The 15,284-nt window shown below is 39.8% G+C and overlaps 1 protein-coding gene across 2 annotated transcripts in view; it reads left to right on the forward strand.

Annotated features, from left to right (window-relative positions):
• The window catches only part of nbeaa (neurobeachin a), an 868,656-nt gene that overhangs the window by 292,690 nt on the left and 560,682 nt on the right, over positions 1-15,284 (forward strand). For both annotated transcript variants that reach the window (XM_063054331.1, XM_063054330.1), the window contains exons 20-22: positions 441-564; positions 1,708-1,900; positions 5,120-6,130. In XM_063054331.1, coding sequence (XP_062910401.1) covers positions 441-564; positions 1,708-1,900; positions 5,120-6,130 — 1,328 coding nt within the window. The remainder of the gene's footprint in view (positions 1-440; positions 565-1,707; positions 1,901-5,119; positions 6,131-15,284) is intronic.

Genomic DNA, 15,284 nt, shown 5'->3' on the forward strand with positions numbered 1-15,284 from the left:
CTTACGAATGAGTTTGTTGATTCTGTTGGTGTCTGCCACCCTCAGCCTGCTGCCCCAGCACACAACAGCAAAGATGATAGCGCTGGCTACCACAGACTCGTAGACTAGGTGTTATTTCTATATTCTGTCATTTTTTCCATTCTTGATGTTGGGCAGTATTGCTGCCTGTTAATTGAGAGTGCACTTCTAATAGTTTTTAAAAATGTCTTTATGTGAAAATGATCTCTTAGTGAGGTTAACAAGGGACACTATTTTCACAATGATCCACTGATCCATTTTAAAGTGGGTTCAAATGCGTTAGTGCTGTATAAGGCATACTAAATCTGTGGGCAGATATACTACTCTTGCCTTGCCCATTTCAAATTGATGTGGAAGTTATTTCTTGTTTATTTATATACATGCATTATATACGTCCCAAACTAACAATGTCTTTGTTTTAGTGATTCTCAAGGTAGTTGCTACTTTGTTGAAGAATTCGACACCAAGCAATGAACTAATGGAAGTTAGGCGACTGTTTTTATCAGATATGATAAAACTTTTTAGTAATAGCCGGGAAAATAGAAGGTATGTTGGAAAAGCTGTCATGATTTCTGATTTTTGAATGCATTTTTTCAATGCATGATTTCACCTAAGTGCATATGTGATCATTTCCTTGTGGGCACTAAATAATGATGTGGACAATTTGTGTTAAATAGTTTGTTTTTGTATCATAACATTATGCATGTTAATACTGATACTGAATAGAAATAAAACTTTGGAGAACATACAAAATGGAATTTCTAAGAAAAATTGATACCTGTATTAAGATATTTTGGTTACAAGCTTTGAGTCTAGCCTGTGAAGTAAAATAGTTCTTCACAATCATGAACTGAATCTGGTTCAGGTTCTTCCATCTCTGTGTCAAATCAAATAACTCTGAAAGAAATTGTGAACTGATGAACCTTAAATGATTTTGTTGTATTAAAAGAAAATCCTCTTCTAATTTTGTCCAGGATATGAAGATGCCTATGCCTCATTTTTCTGTCCTTCCATGCGTTATTTCCTGATTTCTTAACCTTTCAAATTGTTTTCTCAGCACTTTTCCAGCTCTGATCTATAGGTCCTTTCTGCTCTATAGGTCCTTTCTGCTCTATTTTCAGAACTGCATAAAATACTGCAATTGACTTATTGCATAAATTACAATCTATTTTCTGTCTGTATGGAAAATCAGTGGTTTTCTGGAACTCTCCATATGTTATGAAATGTTGTTTCTTGATTTATTTTTGAGTGTAGTTTGCCTTTGACCACTCCATTTTAGCAAAACCAGACTTCAGCCATATTACTTTATTGTCTTAGAAAAATCGTTGTAAATCACTTGGTCAGGGCACAGCACAAAAAAACAATAATTATATTTATATCTTCACAGTTAGTTTATAATGTTTCTGTTCATTATTCCAATCTTATAGATGGTTCAACAGTATAATTAAGTTAATATTTTGCAAGATTTTTTTCCAATGCTTTATTAAAATTGAAGCATAACTGAGGCTGTTGTGATAAATTTGTTTACTGACCAGACATGTTCAGTTTCAAAGGTAAAATTAGAATATTTGACAACCTATTTTCTTGTTGGAGATAAACAGTTAAGCATGTTGATGATGACCGTAATGTTATATTAATCTACTTGTTTTGATAACAGTTTATTCTGTATGTGCCAATGTTTTCTTTCAGATGCCTTTTGCAGTGTTCAGTCTGGCAAGACTGGATGTTCTCTCTTGGATATATAAATCCAAAATGCTCAGATGAACAGAAAATTTCAGAGATGGTGTACAACATCTTCCGTATCCTTCTGTACCATGCAATTAAATATGAGTGGGGAGGTTGGCGCGTTTGGGTCGATACACTTTCCATAGCACATTCCAAGGTAAGATTTGTTCACTGGTAACTTTTACTACAGTCACTTAAGTGATTTGTTTGTAAATTTTAAAAAAAGTTAAATTTTTCTATAAAGTGCAGTTCATTGTCACCATCATCATCAGCAGCTAAATACTAAAAGTTGTAGAATAGCAGTCACGTCATCTTGCCTATTTCTTGACCATTGTTTTCATTAAAAGACGAATCACCTTCACTGTTTTAACATTCTTCTTTAAACTAATTTGGATCCATTAGGCTGAACATGCTGGTGGAGAGCAACCTGGAGCTCTTTGTCAAAGCTCTGTATGGTCCTAGGGCTTTGGTCAATTAGTCAGAAGAAAATTCTCACAAGACTGCTTTTACAGAGGTCATTACTTGCAATATAACTTTAACCAAATAGTCAGCTATTCCCTCAGCTATTTGTCTCTCAAAGTTGTGAACCTTTTGGACTGCTTCTGAATGTCAGTGAACAATGAATCAACAAATTGAAGATTCTTAGAATTGGTCTAAGTAAACACGATTTTACAAACGAAAATAATTATAACAGAATAACCTATCCCATTCTTAGTTTTCTTCTTTGCATCTGTAGAATTTAGACCTTGTGACCAGGTGATTGGATTTCAGTGGGAGAACATTTTGGGAACAGTGATCATAAGTTTTAAGATAGTTATGAATAGAGATAAGTCTATACCTCAGGGTTGAGGATGTTGCTAAACTGGGGGAAGGCAATTTATGATATTAGTAAGGATAAGCTGAGGAGTGTATATTGGGAGCAACTATTACACAACAGGTCCACATCTAGGATGCGGGATTCATTAAAAGTTTAACAGTTTGGATTCAGGACTGGCGTATTCCAGTAAGGAGAAAAGACAAAGTTTGAGAACTTGGGATGACAAAAGATGTTGTAGATTTAGTCATAAAGGAAAAAGAGGTATACATAAGGTTGTAGAAGATGAATAGACCTTAAGAAATATAAAGGGAGCATTAAAGAACTCAGGCAGCCAATTAGGAGGACCAAAAAGGGCCATGATATGTCCTTGGTGAGTAGGGTTAAGAAAATTCAAAGCTATTTTATACATAAATTGAAAACAAGAGAGCACAAGAGATAGGACCACTCAAGGGTAAAGGAAGGAATTATCCCCAGATCCAAAGGACATAGCTGAGGCACGAAACAAGTACTTTGTATCAATAGTTGGATTTATTGAAAAACAAAAGTGGGTAAATCCCCAGGGCCTGATGTGATCTGTACCAGATTAGTAAGGGGAGATTGCTGGGGACTTGACAAAGATCTCTGTATCCTCTCTAGCTTCAGGTGAGGTCCCAGAGGACTGGTGAATAGGCAATGTTATTCCTTTGATTAAGAGGGGCAACAGATATAATCTAGGAAATTTTAGCATGACTTTGTGAGGGTCAAGCTATGGTTTAAAGATGTGAAGAATTTTTGAGGAGTTAATAAAGTAGGGCTGGACTGTGGATATTGTCCAGGGTGAACTTTAGCATGGCATTTGACACAGTCCCTCATGGTAAGCTGATCAAGAAGATTACAATACATGAAATATATGGAGACTTATAGTTTGGATCCAAAATTGGCTTAGCCATAGAAAACATAGTGTAGTGGTAGAGGGGTGTTAATTTGGCTGGAGCTCTATAGAGGTCACACTGGGACCTGAAGTGCACAATAAATTGCAGAACTGTTAAGAGCATTGATGTACAGAAGGATCTTGAAATCCAAGATAATAATTAGCTCCCTGAAAGCAGCAACTGAAGTAAATAGGGTGGTTGAGAAAGCAGATTGCATGCTTGCCTTCATTAATCAGGGCATTATTTATAACATTCAAGAAGTCATGCTGAAGCTGTACCATAATTTAGTTAGGATGCGTTTCGAGCATTATATACAGTTCCAGTCACTGCGTTACTAGAAGGATGTGGAGGCTTTGGAGATACTGCAGAAGAGGTTCACCAGGATGTTGCCTGAATTAAAGAGGCTCACCAGGCTGTTGCCTTCCAGGCCAGCCTGCCATGTGGGACCTTATCAAAAACCTTACTAAAGTCTATATACACAACATCTTAGTCATTTCTTCAAAAATCTCCAGAAGATTTATCAGACATGACCTCCCATGCACAAAACCATACTGATGTTTCCTGATTAAGCCTTGACCATCCAAGTGATGATAGATCTTATCTCTCAGAATTCTCTCCAATAATGTCCTTGCAACTGAAGTCAGGCCCACTGGTCTGTAGTTCCCTGGCTTGTTCTTGCTACCCATCTTGAACAATAAAACACCATTAGCCACCCTTCAGTCTTTGCCAAGGGCTAATGATGAAGTAAATATTTCTACAAAGGCCTGTGATTTCTTTCCTGCTGTCTTATTAGTTCTGGGGGTGCAGCTGATCAGACCCTGGAGATTTGCCCACCTTCCCACTGTTACTTATAAGGAGTTTGTACGTTCTCCCTGTGATTGCATGGGTTTCCTCTGGGTGCTCCGGTTTCCTCTCACATTCCAAAAACATTCTGGTTGGTAGGTTAATAGGTCATTGTAAGTTGTCCTGTGATTAGGCTAGGATTAAATTGGGGGATTGTTGCATGGCGCAGCTCGAAAGCTTAAATAAATAATATCCTAATGCACTTCAAGACTTTAATTACCTCCTTCCTCATTAGATGATCCCTCAAGGGTAATTTCCTTAGCCGTTGCTATTAAGTTCTCATCAAAAACGCAACATTTCCTCAACTCTTACCTGTTCTTCTGACATGCCTAAAGCATTGCTATCCTGGAACATTGAGCTGCCAGCCCTGCTATTCCCTCAGCCACATTTCTGTTTTGGGCACAGTATCCCAGTTCCTAGAGGCAATCCATGCTCTCAGTTTCAATAAAGTCCAATCAGTCATTTGTCATCCTAATTGCTTGATCTACTAAAATTATTTATCAGATGTTTTTTGCAGATAATTTTCTAAAACCTTTCACTTTGTGAATTTTATTGTTATTTTACTGAGTTACAAGCAAATTGAATCGTCTAAAGAGTCTTGGCCCTGAAATGGCAGCTTTTTATTCCTCTCCATAGATGCTGCCTGACCTGCTGAGTTCCTCCAGCATTTTGTGTGTGTTACTTTGATTTTCCACCATCTGCAGAATATTTCTGTTTTTGGTTTGTTTCAACTATGCCTGAAAGTTTTGATCCTTGGGTATGTCTTGACTGCTATTGATTGTAATTGACTTAACTTTTTCCAAAGGTCACTTATGAAGCTCACAAAGAATATTTGGCCAAGATGTATGAAGAATATCAAAGACAAGAAGAAGAAAACATCAAAAAAGGGAAAAAAGGAAATGTCAGTACAATCTCTGGTCTTTCATCTCAAGCAGTTGGTTCTAAAGGAGGCATAGAAATCAGAGAAATTGAAGATGTTTGCCAGACACAGAGCCCCGAGAGTGAAACAGACTATCCTGTCAGCACAGATTCTAAAAATCTCTTGGTTGAAGCAAGAGTATCTGGTAATGGAGCAGGTGGTCCAGACAGACCCACAACTGGAGTACATGTGGAGGTTCATGATCTCTTGGTGGATATCAAAGCTGAAAAGGTAGATGCCACTGAAGTAAAGCTTGATGATCTGGATCTGTCACCTGAGACATTGGTAGCTGCAGAGAGCTGCAATCTGGTAGAAGTAGAATCACTGCTGGACAATGTGTATACCTCTGCTGTTGAGAAACTTCAGAGCAATATTGGTAGCAGCTCCATGACACAACAAAGGGAACAAAGGGACAGTGGTCCTTTGATATCTTTAGTAGATGAAAAAGATGATGAGTCAATTAATTGTACCTCATTTACTTTTGATAAAGCAACAAGCCATCAAGAAAAGCTTTTGGCTGACCTGCCCTCTGCTGACAATCTTTCTCTTGCAAATGTATCAGAGAACCAAATACATACCAGCGCTAGTGATGATTTGGGGCTATTGGCTCATATGACTAGTAATTCAGACAATACTAGTCCAAAACCTATAACTGAGGATAAGAATTTTAAAATCTCAACAAATTTGGAAGAAATGTGTATTCTGACTGAATCAGAAGGAATTGTTCCAAAAGTATATGCTGAAATGATTGGTACACCAATTGATTCGGAACTGTCTTTGAAAAAGTCTGTGGGTAACCTAGATGCTTCTAGCACAATATCTGATACTGACAGATCAGATGATGGAAAAGAAACAGGAAAGGAAATAAAGAAGATCCAAACCACTGCTACAACCCAAGTAAGATTACAAATGATACTATGCTTTCATATTTTATTAGTTGCAAATATGTTTTATAACAATTTTATTCTTCTAATTAAAACATCTTTTTTAATTTTATAGAACTGTTTTTGTGTCTATTCCTCATACTCACTGTGCTGTTCAATAGTGCTCATGTCTAAGTATTGCCATTGGGCTGCAGTGTTTAAAATCATAATAATTTTATTCTGGTGCCATTTTAATTTACAGTATTTAACAGGCATTTAGACAATGTAATAATAATAAATCTTGATTCAGATTTTTGAGATACAAGGATAGGAAAGGTTTAGGTGATATGATATGAGCCAAACATTGGCAAATGGAACTAGCTTAGATGGTCATCTTCGACAACATGGACCATTTGAACCAAAGGATCTGTTTTCTTGCTGTATGACTCCGTGATATTCAAGATTAACTAGAACTTAGTTAGAGTTGCTGCTGACTAAAGTCCAATCTAGACTTTGCCTTCTGTATTGGCACTAGTGTAGACTTGTATTTCAGTTAAAAAATGACTTTGAACTGATATAATTTTTAAACTGTTATAGTTAGCACAACGCTTTATAGTACAGGTGACTCGGGTTGAATTCCCATTGCTGCCTGTAAGAAGTTTGTACATTCTCCCTGTGACTGTGTGAGTTTCCTACTTCATGCTGTATGTCAGTAAACATACATAACATAACCAATTGAATACTTTGAACATGAAAACAGAATTTATGATTGGTCACTAACAAGGCTTCAACTAAAGTAAAGAACGATCATCGTAAGAAAAAATACTTCAACGAATGCTGGTGCTTATAATACTAAAATGTATGTTTTTAACTTAAGCAGTGGGTATGAATATCTTTGGCATTGCTAGAATTTATTCCCCATCCATAATTGTCCTTGATCAGATGAACTTCTATATCCAACTGCTACAGAATATGAAAGTGAATCTATAATATTGTTGGGTAAAGTATTCTAGGTTTCAACCGTTATGGGCTGTGTTGTATGTCTTGGGTGATCATGCTCTTTCCATGACCATGATTGTTCTTGACAATGTTTTCTACGGAAGTGGTTTGCCATTACCGCCTTCTGGATAGTGTCTTTACCAAGATGGGTGATTGCAGCTATTATCAATTCTCTTCAGAGATTGTTTGCCTGGTGTCAATGGTTGCATAACCAAGATTTGTGATATGTACCAACTACTTATATGGCCATTCAACACCTGATCCCACGTTTCCACGTGACTCTGATCTGGGATGGGGGGAGGGGGAAACAGACAGGATTAAGCTACACTTTGCTTGAGGGTGACTTGCAGGTTAGTGGAGGTAAAGAGAGCCTTTCACCACCTTTGGTTGAGACGTATCTCCACCTCGCCATCTCAGGGTTTAGACCAAATGAAGGAATGCCAATCTGTTTCCAAGTTAGGGCAATCTATGGCTTGGATGTGAACTTGCAATTCTCAGATTTTCTTAAGTCTACTCTGAAGATTGCCAGAATTTTGCCTGACTTGTGTCTGAATCTAATCTGTAGTGGTTGGGTGTATCAGGGATGGGCAGGAGTTGGAGTATAGAGGACTGGTGGACAAGTGGAGTGGTGCGGAAGGAATCAACTTCTCATGACTGTGGCCAAAACCAGGGAGATGGTGATTGATTTTAGGAGGAAGGGGACTGTGATGAGTCCTGTATACATTCTGGGAGAAGAGGTTGCGGTGCTGGAGGAGTACAAGTACTTGGGTGTTCACCTTGACAACACAATTAACTGGAAAACCAACACCATGGCAATTTACAAAAAGAGGATTAGCAAACTCAATTACCTAAAGAAGCTGAGATCCTTCAATGTATGCAGCAGGATGTCGGCGATCTTTTACCAGTCTGTTGTAATGAGTGCAGTCTTCTTTGCAGCTTTATGTTGGGGAGCAGCATCGGTTCTAGTGATGCAAAAAGACCAAATATACTCATCAAAATGGCTGAATTCATTCTTGGCTACAACCTGGACTGTTTTGAATTAATGGTAGAGAGGACGTCACTAAACAAACTGTTATCCATTATGGACTATCAGGTACATCCTCTCTGTGACCCACTGAATAAGCAGTGGAATACCTTTTTGAACAGACTCATTCAGCTCTGCTGTCACAAGGATCGTTACAGAAAATCTTTTGTATCAAGTGTAATAAGCATTTGCAACAGTTCATCTCTGTGTGACAGGAGAACACATCATAGTACAATAGGCTCTGCTTTATTATTTCATCCATTATTATTGCACACTGATACATTATTATTGGGTATATTATTATTATGTATTTTATTGTTAGTTAACTCTACATACTGTTAAGTGTGTTTTTTAATGTTGCTGCTGTAATGATAGAGTTTCCCACTCAGGGTCAAGAAAGTATTATTATTTTAATAGGTGTATAGCAGGTTGTCTGCCCAGTATCTTATTCTGTTTTAACATAGTGGCTTCAATACAGTTAAGTAACTTACTGGAACAGTAAAAAGGTCTATTTGGCAGACTGTATCAAAGAAACAAATTGCCTACCTCATACAGAAGTAGAAAAATTGATGAGTTTTTATGACAATCTAATAGTATTATGTTTTTTGTTAAATTGCAGATTACTTAATGAGCTAAATTTAAATTCCTCCATGTGGTGATATTTTAACATGTCTCTGGATTATTGCTTGAGATCTTAAAATAGAAAACTTAACCAGGATGTACAAAACAGGTGAAACAGCATTGCTATATCTTTGGGTGCCAATTTTGATAAATCCATAGGCACTGGTCTTTCTGTGCTATCAAGAGCCCCATCTAGTGGCAGAAGGGTGAAAGGTTAGCCATGAGGGAGCAGGCATTGGAGCTGAATGGCTTTGATTTTTATTATGTTTGATAGCATTATTTGCCTAGGTTTTCATTCAGATTCACTTTCTGAGTTTGGAGGCAGGCATTTCTATGTTAATTCTAATCCTTCTCAGATCTTATGGGAAATTTCAGATTTTTAAATCTTGCGTTCAGCCCTGAAGGCATCTTTACGACCAAGGCGCTGCGTTTTTTTTCAAATATGTCCGGTTTTTCTAATTTCATATTATCTTTCACATTAATCAGAATAGTTTATTTCTGCCCCTACTTTGGTTATCTACTACCAAGACTAGACTCAGAGCATTCTTTTCACCAAATTCAGTCACTCTGTAGCCTATATGAATAAGTATTCATCCAAAACTCACCTGCCCATGTCAAAATTGATCAAACAACTTGCTTGAACACAATTTTTGTGCTTACAAGATGGCATTGCTGAACCACAGCTATGGTCTGTCTGCTACACACAGTACTTGTAAATCTTTTGAATTACTCTCACTGCAATCTGCAGTATATAATTACTCCTCAAACGTTGTACTTCTAAATCAACTTAATGATCTACAGATTTCATGAACTTCGGATGACCTTGGCAGACCAAGCAGGTATGGCACCATTAAGCGAATAAAGGTTCATCGCCGTGACTAGAAGCAAGGCAGAAGGGGGGCGGGGGGACTCCAAATGAGACTAAAACGCAGTGGGATGAGGCCCCCTCTATCCAGCATCTTGTTATGCAGTCGCTGGAGAACAAAACTGAGGACCTGAGGGCAAGATTGCTATATTGGAGGGAAATGAGTTGTGTTCTATGTTTGAGCAAGACATAGCCTTCTTGCAACATGCCAGATACAGCAATCTGACCCAAAGGCTTACACGAGGAGATCTGCAGATGCTGGAAATTCTAGCAACACATATAAAAAATGCTGGTGAACGCAGCAAGCCAGGCAGCATCTGTATAGGAAGAAGCACAATCAACGTTTTGGGCCGAGACCCTTCGTCAGGACTAACTGAAAGAAGAGATATTAAGAGATTTGAAAGTGGGGTGGGGGGGGGGATCCGAAATGATAGGAGAAGACAGGAGGGGGAGGGATGGAGCTAAGAGCTGGAAAGTTGATTGGCAAAGGGGATACGAGGCTGGAGAAGGAAGAGGATTATGGTACGGGAGGCCTAGGGAGAAAGAAAGGTGGAGGCGGGGAAGCCCAGAGGATGGGCGAGGAGTTATAGTGAGAGGGACAGAGGGAGACAAAATTCAGGGGGAGAAAGGGGAAAGATAAATAAATAAATAAATAAATAAGGAATGGGGTGCGAAGGGGAAGTGGGTCATTAACAGAAGTTAGAGAAGTCAATGTTCATGCCATCAGGTTGGGGGCTACTCAGACGGAATATAAGGTGTTATTCCTTCAACATTGACTTCGCTAACTTCCGTTAATGCCCCACCTCCCCTTCGTACCCCACCCCTATTTATTTATTTATTTATTTATTTCCTTTCCCCTATGTTTTCTCTCTTTTTGCTCCTTCTGTCTGTCTCACTATAACTCCTTGCCCATTCTCTGGGCTTCCCCCTCCCCCTTTGTTTCTCCCTAGGCCTCCCGTCCCATGATCCTGTCCCTTCTCTAGCCTCGTATCCCTTTTGCCAATCAGCTCTTTTCCAGCTCTTAGCTCCATCCCTCCCCCTCCTGTCTCCTATCATTTCGGATCTCCCCCTCCCCCTCCCACTTTCAAATCTCTTAATATCAGTTAGTCCTGATGAAGGGTCTCGGCCCGAAATGTCGACTGTTCCTCTTCCTATAGATGCTGCCTGGCCTGCTGCGTTCACCAGCATTTTATATGTGTGTTGCTTGACCCAAAGGCTTCTCAATTTACAGAATGGACTGTACTGCTGAAAAGGCAAAGGTGGAGGTGTGTGTTTCGTGATAAACTCTTGGTGATGCTCCAATGTGGCAGATTTGTCAAACTTGCAAACCTACCATCCATTCGAATTACCTAGAGAGTTTTCCTCCACAATCCTGACTGCAGTTTACATACCACCATAATCAAGCACTTGAGATACTGCATGATGCCGTCAGCAAGCAAGAAACAATCCATCCTGATGCACTTCAAATCATAGTCAGAGACTTCAACCAGGCTTGTTTGAAGAAAGCCCTACCCAATTACCATCAGCATATAACCAGAGGTCCCAACACACTAGACCACTATTATTCTAAGATGAGGAATGCCTTTCGGTAAAGCTGATTACTTGGCTCTATACAAGCAGAGGCTAAAGAGCAAGTTGCCAGAGATTAGGACATCAAAGAGGTGGTTGCGAGAGGCAGAGGATCAGCTGCAGGATTACTTTGAGTCGGTGGACTTGGCTGCATTCAAGGACTCATCTGAGGATCTGAATGAATACACCATGGTTCTCATGGACTTTATTAAAACAGTTGTAGATGAGTGTGTCCCCACAAAATTATTCAGTCTTCGCCAACCAGAAGCCATGTATGAACCATGAGATCTGACTTCTGCTAAGGGCCCGATCAGAGGCATTCAGATCTGGTAACCAAAACGGTGACAAGAGGTCTAGATACGATTTCCAGAAAGCTGTCTGACGTGTGAAGTGGCAATTTTGGTCTAAACTTGAATCAAGAGTTGTGGCGGGGCCTGAGCATTATCACCTCTTATAAAGTTAAATCAAGTGACAAAGACAACAACAGGTTTTTACTCCTAGGTGTACTCAATGCCTTCTGTGCTTGTGTTAAGAGGTTGGTGATGAAACATATCAACTCCTGCCTCAGGAGCAGCTTGGATCTGCTCCAGTTGATCTGTTGTGACAGTATCAAATAATAGATGCCATTTCATTGGCTCTTAGCCCAACCCTGCAATATCTGGGTAGCAAAGATGCCTACATCAGGATTCTCTTTATTGACTAAAGCTCAGCATTCCATACCATCATCCCCTCAGAATTTATCAATAAGCTTCAAAACCTTAGCCTCAATACCTACTTGTGCAATTGGATCTTCAATTTCCTCATTTGCAGCCCCCAGTCAGTTCAGATTGGTAACATCACCACCACGATCTCCATCAGCACAGATGCACCCCAGGGCTGTGTGCATAGCCCCCTGCTCTATTTGCTTCACACTTATGACTGTGTGGCTAAACACAGCTCAGTAGTAGTAGTAGTAGTAGTAGTAATACTTTATTGATCCCGGGGGAAATTGGTTTTCGTTACAGTTGAGCCATAAATAATAAATAGTAATAGAACCTTAAATAGTTAAATAGTAATATGTAAATTATGCCAGTAAATTATGAAATAAGTCCAGGACCAGCCTATTGGCTCAGGATGTCTGACCCTCCAAGGGAGGAGTTATAAAGTTTGATGGCCACAGGCAGGAATGACTTCCTATGACGCTTTGTGCTGCATCTCGGTGGAATGAGTCTCTGGCTGAATGTACTCCTGCCATTGTACTCCAATGCCATATTCAAGTTTGCTCTCGACACCACTGTCATAGATCGAATCAAGGGTGGTGTCAAATCAACTTAAGGGAGGCAGATTGAAAATCTGGCTAGTGGTATCACAACAACAGCCTCTCACTCAATGTCAGCAAGTCCAAGCAGCTGATTATTGACTTCAGGAGGAAGAAGCCAGAGGTCCATGAACCAGTCCTAATCAGGGGATCAGAGGTGGAGAGGGTCAGCTACTTTAAGTTCCTCAGTGGTTTTATTTTGAAGTACCTGTCCTGGGCCCAGCACATAAAGTGCATTTAGAAGGAAAGCATGGAAAATGATATCTAGAAAATTGAGAAACTTCTATTGGTGTGTTATGAAGAGTATATTGACTGGCTGCATCACAGCCGGGTATGAAAGCACCAATGCCCTAAAACAGAAAATCCTACAAAAAGTGGTGGATATGGCCCAGTACAAAGGTCTCCCCACCTTCCCACGTTGAGCAAGTGTACATGAAGCTTTGTTGCAGGAAAGCAACATCCATCATTAGGGACCCCCACCACCCAGGTCATGCTCTCTTCTCGCTACTGTCATCATGAAGAAGGTAAAGGAGCCTTAGGATCCACACTACCAGGTTCAGGAACAGTTGTTACCCCTCAACCTTCAGTTCTTGAACCAAAGGAGATAACTTCACTCAACTACATTTTCCCCATCATTGAAATGTGATCACAGCAATTTATTATTATTATTTTGTTTGTATTTGCACAGTTTGTTGTCATTTGCATACTGGTTGAATGCCAAAGTTGGTATGGTCTTACACTGATTCTATCATGGTTATTATTCTATTATGGATTTATTGAGTATGCCCACAAGAAAATGTATCTCAGCGTTGTATATGGTGACATATATGTACATTGATAATAAATTTACTTTGAACTTTGAATTTTATTGACCTGCATTAGCAGTACAGGTATCCCCCACCATCTGAAAGTAGAGCGTTCCTATGAAACAGTTCGTAAGCCGGAATGTCGTGAAGTGAAGAAGCAATTACCATTTATTTATATGGGAAAAATTTGTGAGCATTCGCAGACCCAAAAATAACCTACCAAATCATGCCAAGTAACACATAAAACCTAAAATAACAGTAACATATAGTAAAAGCAGGAATGATATGATAAATACACAGCCTATATAAAGTATAAATACTTTTCTACAATTATTGCTGCACTGTTCTCCGTTGCAAAAATGTCACGCAAGCGCTCTCAGCAGAGACACTCTCTTCAGTAAACTTTAAGCTATGAAGCTGCCAAATAACACACAAAAATACACAGCCTATATAAGGTAGAAATAATGTACGTATAGTGTAGTATCACTTACTGGAATTGGGAAGACAGCGCCGAGCACACTGATAATGGTGTGTTAGGCTGAGTCGTCGGAGGTTGGGGTGGTGCAGTGGACCCCACCCTCCAGGCTGCGGACCGATACTGATCCGCGAAGCATGCAGGGATGCAGCGGTAGCCGGGACGCACCCAGCACATCTTTAAGAAAAAAGCCGAAATAAACAAGCTAATTAATTAGGTAACACACATAAAAGTTGCTTGAAATTCCAGCATCTGCAGATTTCCTCGTGTTTACATAATTAATTAGGTGCCGCCCAGTGCGTAAATGTTGGCCCAGATCAGAGGCAACTCAATCGGCAATCACCTCTGATCTGGGCCGACATTTACATGTCGGGCAGCACCTAATTAATTAGCTTGTTTATTTCGGCTTTTTTCTTAAAGATGTGCTGGGTGCATCCTGGCTACTGCTGCATTCTCCGCGGCAATGTATCGGTCCGCGGCCCGGGGGTTGGGGTGGTGGGACACTGGGGTGTCATCTCATCGTCGTCTGTTTCCATCAGGGCAGGCAGGTCATCTTCTTCTATGTCTGCCTGCCTCAATGTCGAAGGTTGAGGTTTGTCGTCTGCTGTGGCTGATGTGGAAGGCTTGAAAAATGACAGTATGCTTGTCTGCTTAGCTTCGTGCATTTTTCTACCATACAGTTCTTCGTTAAGGACTCAAACCGTCTTGCAAATATCCCCTAAACCTATGTACCCTTTCAAAATTAAAGTTGTACTTTATCATTGCAGCAAAAATCTCATGCAGTTGCTTCACGTTCAGTTCGTTACTGCATTCGGTTTCGATTGTTATCCTTTTTTCTTCCAATTGCATCAGCTCTTCATCTATCAGTTCTTGGTCATTGGATGCCAAAGCCTCTTCAACATCATGTTCGTCAACTTCCACAAGCCAAACTCACTTTGTCCTTACTTCGTTCACCACGATCGAAACACTTGATTATCTCTAGTTTTACGCTAAGTGTACACCCTTAAGAGCTAAAAGTTCAGGCTTTTCTGATACCTTAAAACTCATCTTGCTAACGGCTGCTCACAGGCAAGTGTTTAAGCAATGCCGGTTAGAATGCAGTTCTGAGGGAGGAGCTTGGCTGCTTGGAGTGCGCGCTGCCTTTTATCGCGCACTTTTTTCACATGCTGCTTTTTTCGTAACGGTGAAAACACCTTCTGTTAGCGTAAACAGGAACTAATGTAGGTCTTTCGTAACAGCGAGGTTTCGTAAAGCGAACGTTTGAAAAGCGGGGGACACCTGTACCTTGATATGAAACATACATCAGAGGTTCAGATCCCTTCCATTTATCATGCAGTTCCCTACATTAAACTCCATAACATTGAAAGCTCTGTATTCTTCTGGTTCTAGTTTTTTGCACATCTCCAGCTTTCATCTACCTTTATGACTTGTATTTCCTCCTTGCACCACTGTTCCTGTCTACCTCTGATTTCCCCTTTATACATGTTGCTTAAAATGTAGCTTTTTAATCATCTATTCGGTCATATCTCCTT

This window comes from Mobula hypostoma, chromosome 7 (assembly GCF_963921235.1).
Source record: "Mobula hypostoma chromosome 7, sMobHyp1.1, whole genome shotgun sequence".
Lineage (NCBI taxonomy): Eukaryota > Metazoa > Chordata > Chondrichthyes > Myliobatiformes > Myliobatidae > Mobula > Mobula hypostoma.